This window comes from Oncorhynchus tshawytscha, linkage group LG31 (assembly GCF_018296145.1).
Source record: "Oncorhynchus tshawytscha isolate Ot180627B linkage group LG31, Otsh_v2.0, whole genome shotgun sequence".
Classification (NCBI taxonomy): domain Eukaryota; kingdom Metazoa; phylum Chordata; class Actinopteri; order Salmoniformes; family Salmonidae; genus Oncorhynchus; species Oncorhynchus tshawytscha.
This window is the reverse complement of record NC_056459.1, coordinates 30,977,297-30,991,730: the sequence shown is the minus strand read 5'-3', so window position 1 is coordinate 30,991,730 and position 14,434 is coordinate 30,977,297. Positions and strand designations below refer to the sequence as shown.

The window sequence follows — 14,434 nt, the reverse complement described above, 5'->3', positions numbered from 1 at the left end:
CTGTAGCGTGTTCTGTAGCGTGTGTTCTGTAGCGTGTGTTCTGTAGCGTGTGTTCTGTAAGGTGTGTTCTGTAGCGTGTGTTCTGTAGCGTGTGTTCTGTAAGGTGTGTTCTGTAGCGTGTGTTCTGTAGCGTGTGTTCTGTAAGGTGTGTTCTGTAAGTGTGTTCTGTAGCGTGTGTTCTGTAAGGTGTGTTCTGTAGCGTGTGTTCTGTAGGTGTGTTCTGTAGCGTGTGTTCTGTAAGGTGTGTTCTGTAGCGTGTGTTCTGTAAGGTGTGTTCTGTAGCGTGTGTTCTGTAACGTGTGTTCTGTAGCGTGTGTTCTGTAGCGTGTGTTCTGTAGCGTGTGTTCTGTAAGGTGTGTTCTGTAGCGTGTGTTCTGTAGCGTGTGTTCTGTAAGGTGTGTTCTGTAGCGTGTGTTCTGTAGCGTGTGTTCTGTAGCGTGTGTTCTGTAGCGTGTGTTCTGTAAGCGTGTGTTCTGTAGCGTGTGTTCTGTAGCGTGTGTTCTGTAGCGTGTGTTCTGTAGCGTGTGTTCTGTGTTCTGTAGCGTGTGTTCTGTAGCGTGTGTTCTGTAAGGTGTGTTCTGTAGCGTGTGTTCTGTAGCGTGTGTTCTGTAGCGTGTGTTCTGTAGCGTGTGTTCTGTAGCGTGTGTTCTGTAGCGTGTGTTCTGTAGCGTGTGTTCTGTAGCGTGTGTTCTGTAGCGTGTGTTCTGTAGCGTGTGTTCTGTAGCGTGTGTTCTGTAAGGTGTGTTCTGTAAGGTGTGTTCTGTAGCGTGTGTTCTGTAGCGTGTGTTCTGTAACGTGTGTTCTGTAGCGTGTGTTCTGTGTTCTGTAGCGTGTGTTCTGTAGCGTGTGTTCTGTAGCTGTGTGTTCTGTAGCGTGTGTTCTGTAGCGTGTGTTCTGTAGCGTGTGTTCTGTAGCGTGTGTTCTGTAGCGTGTGTTCTGTAGCGTGTGTTCTGTAGCGTGTGTTCTGTAGCGTGTGTTCTGTAGCGTGTGTCTGTAGTTCTGTGTGTGTTCTGTAGCGTGTGTTCTGTAGCGTGTGTTCTGTAGCGTGTGTTCTGTAGCGTGTGTTCTGTAGCGTGTGTTCTGTAGCGTGTGTTCTGTAGCGTGTGTTCTGTAACGTGTGTTCTGTAGGTGTGTTCTGTAGCGTGTGTTCTGTAGCGTGTGTTCTGTAGGTGTGTTCTGTAGCGTGTGTTCTGTAGCGTGTTCTGTAGCGTGTGTTCTGTGTGTTCTGTAAGCGTGTGTTCTGTAGCGTGTGTTCTGTAGCGTGTGTTCTGTAGCGTGTGTTCTGTAGCGTGTGTTCTGTAGCGTGTGTTCTGTAGCGTGTGTTCTGTAGCGTGTGTTCTGTAGCGTGTGTTCTGTAGCGTGTGTTCTGTAGCGTGTGTTCTGTAGCGTGTGTTCTGTAGCGTGTGTTCTGTAGCGTGTGTTCTGTAACGTGTGTTCTGTAAGGTGTGTTCTGTAGCGTGTGTTCTGTAGCGTGTGTTCTGTAGCGTGTGTTCTGTAGCGTGTGTTCTGTAGCGTGTGTTCTGTAGCGTGTGTTCTGTAGGTGTGTTCTGTAGCGTGTGTTCTGTTCTGTAGCGTGTGTTCTGTAGCGTGTTCTGTAGCGTGTGTTCTGTAGCGTGTGTTCTGTAACGTGTGTTCTGTAGCGTGTGTTCTGTAGCGTGTGTTCTGTAGCGTGTGTTCTGTAGCGTGTGTTCTGTGTTCTGCGTGTGTTCTGTAGCGTGTGTTCTGTAGCGTGTGTTCTGTAGCGTGTGTTCTGTAGCGTGTGTTCTGTAGCGTGTGTTCTGTAGCGTGTGTTCTGTGTGTTCTGTAACGTGTGTGTGTTCTGTAACGTGTGTTCTGTAGCGTGTGTTCTGTAGCGTGTGTTCTGTAGCGTGTGTTCTGTAGGTGTGTTCTGTAGCGTGTGTTCTGTAGCGTGTGTTCTGTAGCGTGTGTTCTGTAGCGTGTGTTCTGTAGCGTGTGTTCTGTAGCGTGTGTTCTGTAGCGTGTGTTCTGTAGCGTGTGTTCTGTAGCGTGTGTTCTGTAGCGTGTGTTCTGTAGCGTGTGTTCTGTAGCGTGTGTTCTGTAGCGTGTGTTCTGTAGCGTGTGTTCTGTAGCGTGTGTTCTGTAGCGTGTGTTCTGTAGCGTGTGTTCTGTAGCGTGTGTTCTGTAGCGTGTGTTCTGTAGCGTGTGTTCTGTAGCGTGTGTTCTGTAGCGTGTGTTCTGTAGCGTGTGTTCTGTAGCGTGTGTTCTGTAGCGTGTGTTCTGTTGTGTTCTGTAGCGTGTGTTCTGTAGCGTGTGTTCTGTAGCGTGTGTTCTGTAGCGTGTGTTCTGTAGCGTGTGTTCTGTAGCGTGTTCTGTTCTGTAGCGTGTGTTCTGTAGCTGTAGCGTGTGTTCTGTAGCGTGTGTTCTGTAGCGTGTGTTCTGTAGCGTGTGTTCTGTAGCGTGTGTTCTGTAGCGTGTGTTCTGTAGCGTGTGTTCTGTAGCGTGTGTTCTGTAGCGTGTGTTCTGTAGCGTGTTCTGTAGCGTGTGTTCTGTAGCGTGTGTTCTGTAGCGTGTGTTCTGTAGCGTGTGTTCTGTAGCGTGTGTTCTGTAGCGTGTGTTCTGTAAGCGTGTGTTCTGTAGCGTGTGTTCTGTAGCGTGTGTTCTGTAGAGTGTGTTCTGTAGCGTGTGTTCTGTAGCGTGTTCTGTAGCGTGTGTTCTGTAATGTGTTCTGTAGCGTGTGTTCTGTACTGTGTTCTGTAAGTGTGTTCTGTAAGGTGTGTTCTGTAAGGTGTGTTCTGTCAGCGTGTGTTCTGTACAGGTGTGTTCTGTAGCGTGTGTTCTGTAACGTGTGTTCTGTAAGTGTGTTCTGTAGCGTGTGTTCTGTAGCGTGTGTTCTGTAAGGTGTGTTCTGTAGCGTGTGTTCTGTAGCGTGTGTTCTGTAGCGTGTGTTCTGTAACGTGTGTTCTGTAGGTGTGTTCTGTAGTGTGTTCTGTAGCGTGTGTTCTGTAGGTGTGTTCTGTAGCGTGTGTTCTGTAGTGTGTTCTGTGCGTGTGTTCTGTAAGGTGTGTTCTGTAGCGTGTGTTCTGTAGCGTGTGTTCTGTAGCGTGTGTTCTGTAGGTGTGTTCTGTAGCGTGTGTTCTGTAGCGTGTGTTCTGTAGCGTGTGTTCTGTAACGTGTGTTCTGTGTAGCGTGTGTTCTGTAGCGTGTGTTCTGTAGCGTGTGTTCTGTAAGGTGTGTTCTGTAACGTGTGTTCTGTAACGTGTGTTCTGTAACGTGTGTTCTGTAGCGTGTGTTCTGTAGCGTGTGTTCTGTAACGTGTGTTCTGTAGCGTGTGTTCTGTAACGTGTGTTCTGTAACGTGTGTTCTGTAGCGTGTGTTCTGTAGCGTGTGTTCTGTAGCGTGTGTTCTGTAGCGTGTGTTCTGTAGCGTGTGTTCTGTAGCGTGTGTTCTGTAGCGTGTGTTCTGTAGCGTGTGTTCTGTAAGGTGTGTTCTGTAGCGTGTGTTCTGTAAGGTGTGTTCTGTAGCGTGTGTTCTGTAGCGTGTGTTCTGTAAGGTGTGTTCTGTAAGGTGTGTTCTGTAGCGTGTGTTCTGTAAGGTGTGTTCTGTAGCGTGTGTTCTGTAGCGTGTGTTCTGTAAGGTGTGTTCTGTAAGGTGTGTTCTGTATATTTGTGTTCTGTAGCGTGTGTTCTGTAAGGTGTGTTCTGTAGCGTGTGTTCTGTAGCGTGTGTTCTGTAGGTGTGTTCTGTAGCGTGTGTTCTGTAGCGTGTGTTCTGTAGCGTGTGTTCTGTAGCGTGTGTTCTGTAGCGTGTGTTCTGTAAGGTGTGTTCTGTAACGTGTGTTCTGTAGCGTGTGTTCTGTAGCGTGTGTTCTGTAAAGTGTGTTCTGTAACGTGTGTTCTGTAGCGTGTGTTCTGTAGGTGTGTTCTGTAGCGTGTGTTCTGTAGCGTGTGTTCTGTAAGGTGTGTTCTGTAGCGTGTGTTCTGTAGCGTGTGTTCTGTAAAACAGTGTGTTCTGTAGCGTGTGTTCTGTAGCGTGTGTTCTGTAAGGTGTGTTCTGTAAGGTGTGTTCTGTAAGGTGTGTTCTGTAGCGTGTGTTCTGTAGCGTGTGTTCTGTAACGTGTGTTCTGTAAGGTGTGTTCTGTAGCGTGTGTTCTGTAGCGTGTGTTCTGTAGCGTGTGTTCTCTGTAAGGTGTGTTCTGTAGCGTGTGTTCTGTAGCGTGTGTTCTGTAGGTGTGTTCTGTAGCGTGTGTTCTGTAGCGTGTGTTCTGTAGCGTGTGTTCTGTAACGTGTGTTCTGTAGCGTGTGTTCTGTAGCGTGTGTTCTGTAGCGTGTGTTCTGTAGCGTGTGTTCTGTAAGGTGTGTTCTGTAAGGTGTGTTCTGTAGCGTGTGTTCTGTAAGGTGTGTTCTGTAGCGTGTGTTCTGTAGCGTGTGTTCTGTAAGGTGTGTTCTGTAGCGTGTGTTCTGTAGCGTGTGTTCTGTAGCGTGTGTTCTGTAGCGTGTGTTCTGTAACGTGTGTTCTGTAGCGTGTGTTCTGTAGCGTGTGTTCTGTAGCGTGTGTTCTGTAGCGTGTGTTCTGTAGCGTGTGTTCTGTAGCGTGTGTTCTGTAGCGTGTGTTCTGTAGCGTGTGTGCTGTAATGTTTTGACTGCTACAGAACAGGCGGAAACCCAGAGTCACTGTCAGCTGTTGACGCTTCAGTCAGATGCCATGTCTCACTCTCTGTAATTTATATAGACTTGTGTAAAAAATAAAAGAGTCTCTTCACTACTGACATGTTGGTGTACCACGTCTCGTTGACTTCAGTGGTAACTGTGGCGTAATGGACGTTTAGTAAACGGACAGGGAGCGTTTGCAGTGTAGTTCGGTGGATGGGGTTGAGGTGGTGAGTTCTGTTGTTGAGGTGGTGAGTTCTGTTGTTGAGGTGGTGAGTTCTGTTGTTGAGGTGGTGAGTTCTGTTGTTGAGGTGGTGAGTTCTGTTGTTAAGGTGGTGAGTTCTGTTGAGGTGGGGGGTGCTTTGTACAAGTACTACGCAGTATAGAAAGGAATTTTCAAAACCAAAATTTGATATTACAATTTACAATATACAACAACTCATATGTCACAAACAAGGAGGTGGGAATATGCATCGAAATGCACAGAGTTAAGAGTTTTTTTTAAACGTTTTGTTTTTTTATATATAGATATACATATATATATACATATATATATATATCGTCTGATACCAAAAAGGGTGGTAAATCACGTTTACATTACAAGGGTTTACAAATGTACAATTACACAGTCAGAAATGTGTTCACTACTAGGAGACATTATAGATAGTCAACATCAAAAAACAGAAAAACTAAAGTTTTTTATATTTATATATATGCAAAGTTCTACACCAAGTATACACGCGCTCTATATATATATATAGATAGAAGCAGGACTGGAAACGAACCTCCCATGTTAAATGACTTGCTGGTAAGCACATGGCTTGTGTGTTTGTATATGGGACGATGATTTGGTGACGTACTCAGTCAAATTAAATTACGTTCCATCCCATACTAGCGGTACGACACAGAACTGTGATTGCCACAGCAGTAGCAAAACAGTGAAATGATTCTAGTTTATACAAAAGACGAATGAAGAAAAACAAAAACAGTGAGAAGGAACGAAGGGCAGGGACGTATCTCACCTCCTCCCTGCAGCAGGGTAGGGACGTATCTCACCTCCTCCCTGCAGCAGGGTAGGGACGTATCTCACCTCCTCCCTGCAGCAGGGTAGGGACGTATCTCACCTCCCCCTGCAGCAGGGTAGGGACGTATCTCACCTCCCCCTGCAGCAGGGTAGGGACGTATCTCACCTCCCCCTGCAGCAGGGTAGGGACGTATCTCACCTCCCCCTGCAGCAGTGTAGGGACGTATCTCACCTCTCCCTGCCTCCTCCCTGCAGCAGGGTAGGGATGTATCTCACCTCCCCCTGCAGCAGGGTAGGGTCGTATCTCACCTCCTCCCTGCAGCAGGGTAGGGACGTATCTCACCTCCCCCTGCAGCAGGGTAGGGACGTATCTCACCTCCCCCTGCAGCAGGGTAGGGACGTATCTCACCTCCCCCTGCAGCAGGGTAGGGACGTATCTCACCTCCCCCTGCAGCAGGGCAGGGACGTATCTCACCTCCCCCTGCAGCAGGGCAGGGACGTATCTCACCTCCCCCTGCCTCCTCCCTGCAGCAGTGCAGGGACGTATCTCACCTCCCCCTGCCTCCTCCCTGCAGCAGTGTAGGGACGTATCTCACCTCCCCCTGCCTCCTCCCTGCAGCAGTGCAGGGACGTATCTCACCTCCCCCTGCAGCAGGGTAGGGACGTATCTCACCTCCCCTGCAGCAGTGTAGGGACGTATCTCACCTCCCCCTGCCTCCTCCCTGCAGCAGGGTAGGGACGTATCTCACCTCACCTCCCCCCCCTGCAGCAGGGCAGGGACGTATCTCACCTCACCTCCCCTCCCTGCAGCAGGGCAGGGACGTATCTCACCTCCCCCTGCCTCCTCCCTGCAGCAGGGTGGGAACGTATCTCACCTCCCCTTGCAGCAGGGTAGGGACGTATCTCACCTCTCCCTGCCTCCTCCCTGCAGCAGGGTAGGGATGTATCTCACCTCCCCCTGCCTCCTCCCTGCAGCAGGGTAGGGAAGTATCTCACCTCCCCTGCCACCTCCCTGCAGCAGGGTAGGGACGTATCTCACCTCCCCCTGCCTCCTCCCTGCAGCAGGGTAGGGAAGTATCTTACCTCTCCCTGCCTCCTCCCTGCAGCAGGGTAGGGATGTATCTCACCTCTCCCTGCCTCCTCCCTGCAGCAGGGTAGGGATGTATCTCACCTCCCCCTGCCTCCTCCCTGCAGCAGGGTAGGGACGTATCTCACCTCTCCCTGCCTCCTCCCTGCAGCAGGGTAGGGATGTATCTCACCTCCCCCTGCCTCCTCCCTGCAGCAGGGTAGGGACGTATCTCACCTCTCCCTGCCTCCTCCCTGCAGCAGGGTAGGGACGTATCTCACCTCCCCCTGCAGCAGGGTAGGGATGTATCTCACCTCTCCCTGCCTCCTCCCTGCAGCAGGGTAGGGACGTATCTCACCTCCCCCTGCAGCAGGGTAGGGACGTATCTCACCTCCCCCTGCAGCAGGGTAGGGACGTATCTCACCTCCCCCTGCAGCAGGGTAGGGACGTATCTCACCTCCCCCTGCAGCAGGGTAGGGACGTATCTCACCTCCCCCTGCAGCAGGGTAGGGATGTATCTCACCTCCCCCTGCAGCAGGGTAGGGATGTATCTCACCTCCTCCCTGCAGCAGGGTGGGTACGCATCTCACCTCCCCCTGCCTCCTCCCTGCAGCAGGGTGGGGACGCATCTCACCTCCCCCTGCCTCCTCCCTGCAGCAGTGTAGGGACGTATCTCACCTCCCCCTGCCTCCTCCCTGCAGCAGGGTAGGGACGTATCTCACCTCCTCCCTGCAGCAGGGTAGGGACGTATCTCACCTCCTCCCTGCAGCAGGGTAGGGACGTATCTCACCTCCTCCCTGCAGCAGGGTAGGGACGTATCTCACCTCCTCCCTGCAGCAGGGTAGGGACGTATCTCACCTCCTCCCTGCAGCAGGGTAGGGACGTATCTCACCTCCTCCCTGCAGCAGGGTAGGGACGTATCTCACCTCCCCCTGCAGCAGGGTAGGGACGTATCTCACCTCCCCCTGCAGCAGGGTAGGGACGTATCTCACCTCCCCCTGCCTCCTCCCTGCCTCCTCCCTGCAGCAGGGTAGGGACGTATCTCACCTCCCCTGCCTCCTCCCTGCAGCAGGGTAGGGACGTATCTCACCTCCTTGCCTCCTCCCTGCAGCAGGGTAGGGACGTATCTCACCTCCCCCTGCCTCCTCCCTGCAGCAGGGTAGGGACGTATCTCACCTCCCCCTGCCTCCTCCCTGCAGCAGGGTAGGGACGTATCTCACCTCCCCTTGCCTCCTCCCTGCAGCAGGGTAGGGCTTGGTTGGGAGACGGGCTAAAACTAACCAAGGCTTCCTGTTTAGACACAGGCTCATACCAATGGGTTACCATGGCGATAAGAGTGGGACGGGAAAAGGAGGGGGGTTGGAGTAGGCAAAGAGGGTTCTACATGTCATTGGGGGGTAGGGGGGTAGGTAGGGCAGCAGTTTACATGATCTCATTAGGAGGGGAAAAGAGGGGGGGAAAAGGAGGGGGGGGTAGGTAGGGTTTACATGATCTCATTAGGGGGGAAAAGAGGGGGGGGCGGGTATAGGGTTTAGACCATCGGGTGGTAGGAAATAATAGGTTGTGTGTGGGTAGTAGTTAACATGTCATTTTTCATGTAGGGTATATAGGGGTTATGGTATAAAAGACGTGACATTCCAATACAACGTCAGCTGTACACAGAGGGTCCGACATGTTGAATCACCACCGTTCCTCCACCAACCCAGCAGGTGATGTATTGAGCACGTCCCGCGTTCCCGTTGGCCCGTCTTGTCCTCAAGTGTTAAGGTGTGGAAAAGGGGTAGAAGGTTTACATGATGCCGTTGGGAGGGCCACAGAGAGGGCCCAGGTCCACTCCATTCTTCATGTAGTATTTCTCCAGCTTGGCCAGGATGTGTTTTCCATATGTATACTTCCTCAGAGTGGAGACGTGGGGCCGGATCTGAGGGGGGGAGATGGCCAGACAGAAATAAGTACCATCTCTCACACACAAACTCATGCTCCCTTCAAACAAATCAAGGGTTAAAATATAGATTGAATGTCTGTAGCACTCTGGAATGATCAGAAGTCATTCATAAAACAGATGATGTTTGGCAAACGTTTAAGCAAACTGAGGAATCGTTGCGTTAAGACAAATCTGATTATGTAAATGTGAACCTGGTTAATTCAGGAAAACTGTCAAATCCCTGAAGGGTTCTACTTCCTCCTCTCTGCCACAACAAATCAATTCAGACACTGGCCTCATTACAGGGAAAAATGTCATCATTGATGCATTTAAGTCACCGTTTTATTTCAGCGTGCTCTCTCAAAAAGTACTTCCAGGCCTATTCACAATGCTATTGGGCTGGATGCTGATAGGGGGGAAACATGCTGAATGATCATAGAAATGATAGTCAAAGCTTTTCTTTTAGGCTATTTAGAGAGAAAAAAAATAAGTCCTGGATGCTTTGCTAGCAATAGACAACATGAAATCTACAGGGGATGACCAATTAGATCCCGGGCTGCTTAAGTGGGCGGCGCCCATCATTGCTGACCAATTAGATCCCGGGCTGCTTAAGTGGGCGGCGCCCATCATTGCTGACCAATTAGATCCCGGGCTGCTTAAGTGGGCGGCGCCCATCATTGCTGACCAATTAGATCCCGGGCTGCTTAAGTGGGCGGCGCCCATCATTGCTGACCAATTAGATCCCGGGCTGCTTAAGTGGGCGGCGCCCATCATGGCTGACCAATTAGATCCCGGGCTGCTTAAGTGGGCGGCGCCCATCGTTATTGGTTCAGAAAATATTCCAAAAGTATGGAAATCAGCTCGTGCTGCCTTTCCATAAGAGCAGTGAGCTTAATAACGAATCACCCCATTTCAAGGCTTCCTTGTCTAGCTAAGATGTACCTGAGAAATGCATTTGAATGTAAACCAATCAGGGTTTAGGCCTGGGCACAGCACCATTACAGCAACCACTTTAGTTTGATTTAACTAGGCAAGTCAGTTAAGAACAAATTCTTATTTACAAATTGTCCAAAACTACGTTGGAGGCAGTTTATGGTAGAGAAATGAACATTAAATTGTCTGGCAACAGCTCTGGTGGACATTCCTGTAGTCAGAGTGCCAATTGCACGCTCCCTCAAAACTAGAGATATCTGTGGCATTGGGTTGTGTGACAAAACTGTACATTTTATAGTGGCCTTTTATTGTTCCCAGCAAAAGGTGCACCTGTTCAAATAAAGGTTAATTACAAATAAAAAACTCAAACTACTTCACACCAGTCGCTCAAACTACTTCACACCAGTCGCTCAAACTACTTCAAACCAGTCGCTCAAACTACTTCACACCAGTCGCTCAAACTACTTCACACCAGTCGCTCAAACTACTTCACACCAGTCGCTCAAACTACTTCACACCAGTCGCTCAAACTACTTCACACCAGTCGCTCAAACTACTTCAAACCAGTCGCTCAAACTACTTCAAACTAAACTACTTCACACCAGTCGCTCAAACTACTTCACACCAGTCGCTCAAACTACTTCACACCAGTCGCTCAAACTACTTCACACCAGTCGCTCAAACTACTTCACACCAGTCGCTCAAACTACTTCAAACTACTTCAGTCGCTCAAACTACTTCAAACCAGTCGCTCAAACTACTTCACACCAGTCGCTCAAACTACTTCAAACCAGTCGCTCAAACTACTTCAAACACCAGTCGCTCAAACTACTTCAAACCAGTCGCAAACTACTTCACACCAGTCGCTCAAACTACTTCAAACCACCAGTCGCTCAAACTACTTCAAACCAGTCGCTCAAACTACTTCACACCAGTCGCTCAAACTACTTCACACCAGTCGCTCAAACTACTTCAAACCAGTCGCTCAAACTACTTCAAACCAGTCGCTCAAACTACTTCAAACCAGTCGCTCAAACTACTTCAAACCAGTCGCTCAAACTACTTCACACCAGTCGCTCAAACTACTTCAAACCAGTCGCTCAAACTACTTCAAACCAGTCGCTCAAACTACTTCAAACCAGTCGCTCAAACTACTTCACACCAGTCGCTCAAACTACTTCAAACTAAACTTCAAACCAGTCGCTCAAACTACTTCAAACCAGTCGCTCAAACTACTTCACACCAGTCGCTCAAACTACTTCAAACCAGTCGCTCAAACTACTTCAAACCAGTCGCTCAAACTACTTCAAACCAGTCGCTCAAACTACTTCAAACCAGTCGCTCAAACTACTTCAAACCTACCTTGTGCATGATGATCTTTCTCTGTGTGGGTTCGGCCACGTCAATCATTTTCTGCACCACGTAATTGGCATACTGGTCCTTCATCATGGTGTACAAGGCACTGTGGGGCCCCTCCGTCAGGCTACACACCTCGTCTATCAACACGGCCCGCTCTGTGCGTGACGCATGGCTCACACACTTCTCCACCACATTACTGCAGAGAGAGGGAGGGAGGGTTAACTAACTTAGTGACAAACAAAGGTGTACATTGTTTTATTTATTTTTTTAAATCAATATGATTCATTGAAGTGTGTGTGTGTGTGTACCTGGCAAACTTGTGTTGGCTGAGCCCCAGTACGTTTCCTCTGATCTCAGCTACGATCTTACTCTTGTCCTCCGCTCTGCCGTGTTCTAGCACATGCTGGATCACATAGTTACCATACTGGTCCTAGCAGAGAGAGAGAGAGAGAGAGAGAGAGAAAGGAGAAACGGCTACATTACACAGAGTTCTGCATTAACGTTAGCTACTTGGTGAAGCTGAACACTTGTTTCCACAAAGTTTCAAGTTCTAGCGGTTTTTCAGCCTAAACCACGATACAGAAGGTCGGTGTGATGACAAATGTCCTCATCTTGACATCAGTAGTTTTTTTGGTCACAAAATGTCTTGGTGAAAGTGGTGGGCGTGTGCTACCTGCACCAGTTGTTCCGTGTGTTGGTGCAGCTCCTCCAGAATGGACAGGGTCTGGTCTGGAAGACAGTGTTCTAGGATACGCTGGATCACTCTACAGCCGTAGGGGTGTGTGGAGAGGGCAAACACCTGCACACACACACACACTTTATACACACAAACCTACACCTTCAAATCTATGTTCACACACACACACACTTTATACACACAAACCTACACCTTCAAATCTTTGTTCACACACACACACACACACGTTTTACACACAAACCTACACCTTCAAATCTTTGTTCACACACACACACACGTTTTACACACAAACCTACACCTTCAAATCTTTGTTCACACACACACACACACGTTTTACACACAAACCTACACCTTCAAATCTTTGTTCACACACACACACACACACGTTTTACACACAAACCTACACCTTCAAATCTTTGTTCACACAAACACACACACACACACACACACACACACACTTTATACACACAAACCTACACCTTCAAATCTTTGTTCACACACACACACACGTTTTACACACAAACCTACACATTCAAATCTTTGTTCACACACACACACGTTTTACACACAAACCTACACATTCAAATCTTTGTTCACACACGTTTTACACACAAACCTACACATTCAAATCTTTGTTCACTCAAGTCACACACACACCAGTGAAAGACAGATGAAAGCCCATTCCTGATGACCTATTTAACCAACTAGACAAACAATCACTAACATTCACACAACTGACTATCTGATGGGTAGGAATGAAACAGACAGGGAAAATAGAAGTGGAAATCCAAGAGCCCAATCAAATTTGACTGATACACAGACAATCTGTGTGTGTTATATAAACAACAATGTAGTCGTCTTCTCCAGCAGTCAAAGCACAGGCTCAATATTCTCTTTAAAAACACACACACACACACACTACTACACACACACACACACACACACACACACACACACACACACACGCGCTTTATGCTAATTATGACATTTAGTCAGTGGATAAAAGATAGCTGCCGCTGGGCTGCTGTTGCCGTTACCATGGTGACCCACCTGTCCCCTGTAGGCAATGATGTGTGTGTGTGTGTCTCTCTCTGCAGGTGTTTGCCCTCTCTACTTATTTATTGGATCATTTGTTTCAGTGATTGAAAATCAGCAAGTCTTACTGAAAGGCAATGACATATTATGCATTTGCTCACACTTAGTGTGTGTGTGTGTGTGTGTGTGTGTGTGTGCGGTCACCCACCTGTCCCTTGTGGGCGATGAGGTGTGTGTGTGGTCGCGGTCACCCACCTGTCCCTTGAAGGCGTCGATGATGAAATGTAACGCGTGGGGCTGAACACACTCGATACACTTCTGCACCACGTGGTTGCCGTTCTGATCCTTCACACACTTCAACACATGACCGTCCAACTCCCGTACCATCTCACTCTGCAACACACACACACAGGATTTCACAAACCCACGGTTACATCAACTACTTTGAGGTCAAAAATTTGCATTTCTCAAAAACGCAAGAATCAAAACAAAACAAAAAACTCTGCATTTTAAACCATTTCACCTGCGTTTCATATTTTGAAAGTCAACTCAATAGTGATCAGGAAAATATAGTTCTTTCACAGAAAATACTTCAGTTCAACTCGGCAGAAAATAGGTTCCTTTTCATCAGACGACAACAGAAGTGGCAGCTACACAAGTAGGCTAAATCGGCGAACAATGAACAGTCTTTTTCCCCAAAACAATGCACAGCCATCATATTTCTACTGTGTTGATTAAAGTTCATCTTAAATTTTACTGTAGATAATAAGTAGGCTACACAGAGAAAAGTACCAGAGAAAAGTGCCGACACAGAGAAAAGTACCAGAGAAAAGTAGGCTACACAGAGAAAAGTACCAGGGAAAAGTGCCGACACAGAGAAAAGTACCAGGGAAAAGTGCCGACACAGAGCGCGGTCTGCTGATAAAACGTTGGTGAATTCTCATCGGAGTGGAGAAGTGCAACTGAAGCACAAGAGTCTGACGCCGAGCATAAATTACAATAAGAACTATTTTAGATCTGCGTTTACAAAACACAGCAAGATATTTCTTATGCGTTTGACCTTTTTCCTCTCCGCGGAAAAAAAATATTTTTGTTCTATGAGGAATTGATTTTTGTAATAACCAGGGTTAACAGTCTGACACGTACAAGCATATTTATCCTCTTAAAATAACACCGCTGTCTGACTAGCGTCTAGTGTAGTTGTTTTTACGAGGCACATCACTTAAGAACAAATTCTTAAATTTACAATGACGGCCTATCCCGGACGACGCTGGGCCAATTGTGCGCCTCCCTATGGGACTCCCAATCACGGCCGAATGTGATACAGCCTGGATTGTAGTGATGCCTCTTGCACTGGGTGCCTTAGACCGCTGCACCTGACTCTACACACACCTTATGGTTTGTGTGAATATGAACAGTAACAGAAGCACAGGCTTCTCGTACACAATGTGTGTGAGCACACACGCGCACACACACACACACACACACAGCAGTTGAATACGTACTATAACTTGTTGGTCTGAGGGGATGAACTCCAGCGCCTTCTGTATGACTCTACAGCCATACATCTGAAGGGCCAGAGACAGGACATGACCCCTGATCCTCTCAGCTACAGCCAGCTTCTGGTCCACACTGCCAAACTACAGAGAGAGAGAGAGACAGAGAGAGAGACACAGACAGAGAGAGACACAGACAGAGAGAGAGAGACAGAGAGAGAGAGAGAGAGACAGAGAGAGACAGACACAGACAGAGAGAGAGAGACAGAGAGAGAGACAGAGTGTCATATATAT

The 14,434-nt window shown here is 48.4% G+C and overlaps 1 protein-coding gene and 1 long non-coding RNA gene across 18 annotated transcripts in view; both read right to left on the bottom strand.

Annotated features, from left to right (window-relative positions):
• Positions 1 to 5,161: 5,161 nt before the first annotated feature.
• On the bottom strand, positions 5,162 to 8,145 carry LOC121841507. Of its 14 annotated transcripts, XR_006080533.1 has the most exons (8): positions 7,873 to 8,145; positions 7,555 to 7,688; positions 7,331 to 7,384; positions 7,011 to 7,286; positions 6,539 to 6,977; positions 6,336 to 6,379; positions 5,940 to 6,270; positions 5,162 to 5,829 (listed from the first exon to the last, which is right to left on the bottom strand). It is a non-coding gene; the product is annotated as an uncharacterized LOC121841507 (long non-coding RNA). The 14 variants fall into 14 exon arrangements; XR_006080528.1 differs by lacking the exon at positions 7,331 to 7,384 and having other exon boundaries at positions 7,011 to 7,054; positions 7,453 to 7,688; XR_006080539.1 differs by lacking the exon at positions 7,331 to 7,384 and having other exon boundaries at positions 6,539 to 6,933; positions 7,011 to 7,054; positions 7,453 to 7,688.
• Positions 8,146 to 8,193: 48 nt separating this feature from the next.
• Positions 8,194 to 14,434, bottom strand: part of LOC112229423 (pumilio homolog 1-like) — a 75,191-nt gene continuing 68,950 nt past the window's right edge. For all 4 annotated transcript variants that reach the window (XM_042310365.1, XM_042310364.1, XM_042310366.1 and 1 more), the window contains exons 19-24: positions 14,150 to 14,284; positions 12,900 to 13,037; positions 11,586 to 11,711; positions 11,221 to 11,342; positions 10,916 to 11,108; positions 8,194 to 8,617 (exon numbers count right to left, since the gene is read on the bottom strand). In XM_042310365.1, coding sequence (XP_042166299.1) covers positions 8,486 to 8,617; positions 10,916 to 11,108; positions 11,221 to 11,342; positions 11,586 to 11,711; positions 12,900 to 13,037; positions 14,150 to 14,284 — 846 coding nt within the window. In that variant the 3' untranslated portion in view covers positions 8,194 to 8,485. The remainder of the gene's footprint in view (positions 8,618 to 10,915; positions 11,109 to 11,220; positions 11,343 to 11,585; positions 11,712 to 12,899; positions 13,038 to 14,149; positions 14,285 to 14,434) is intronic.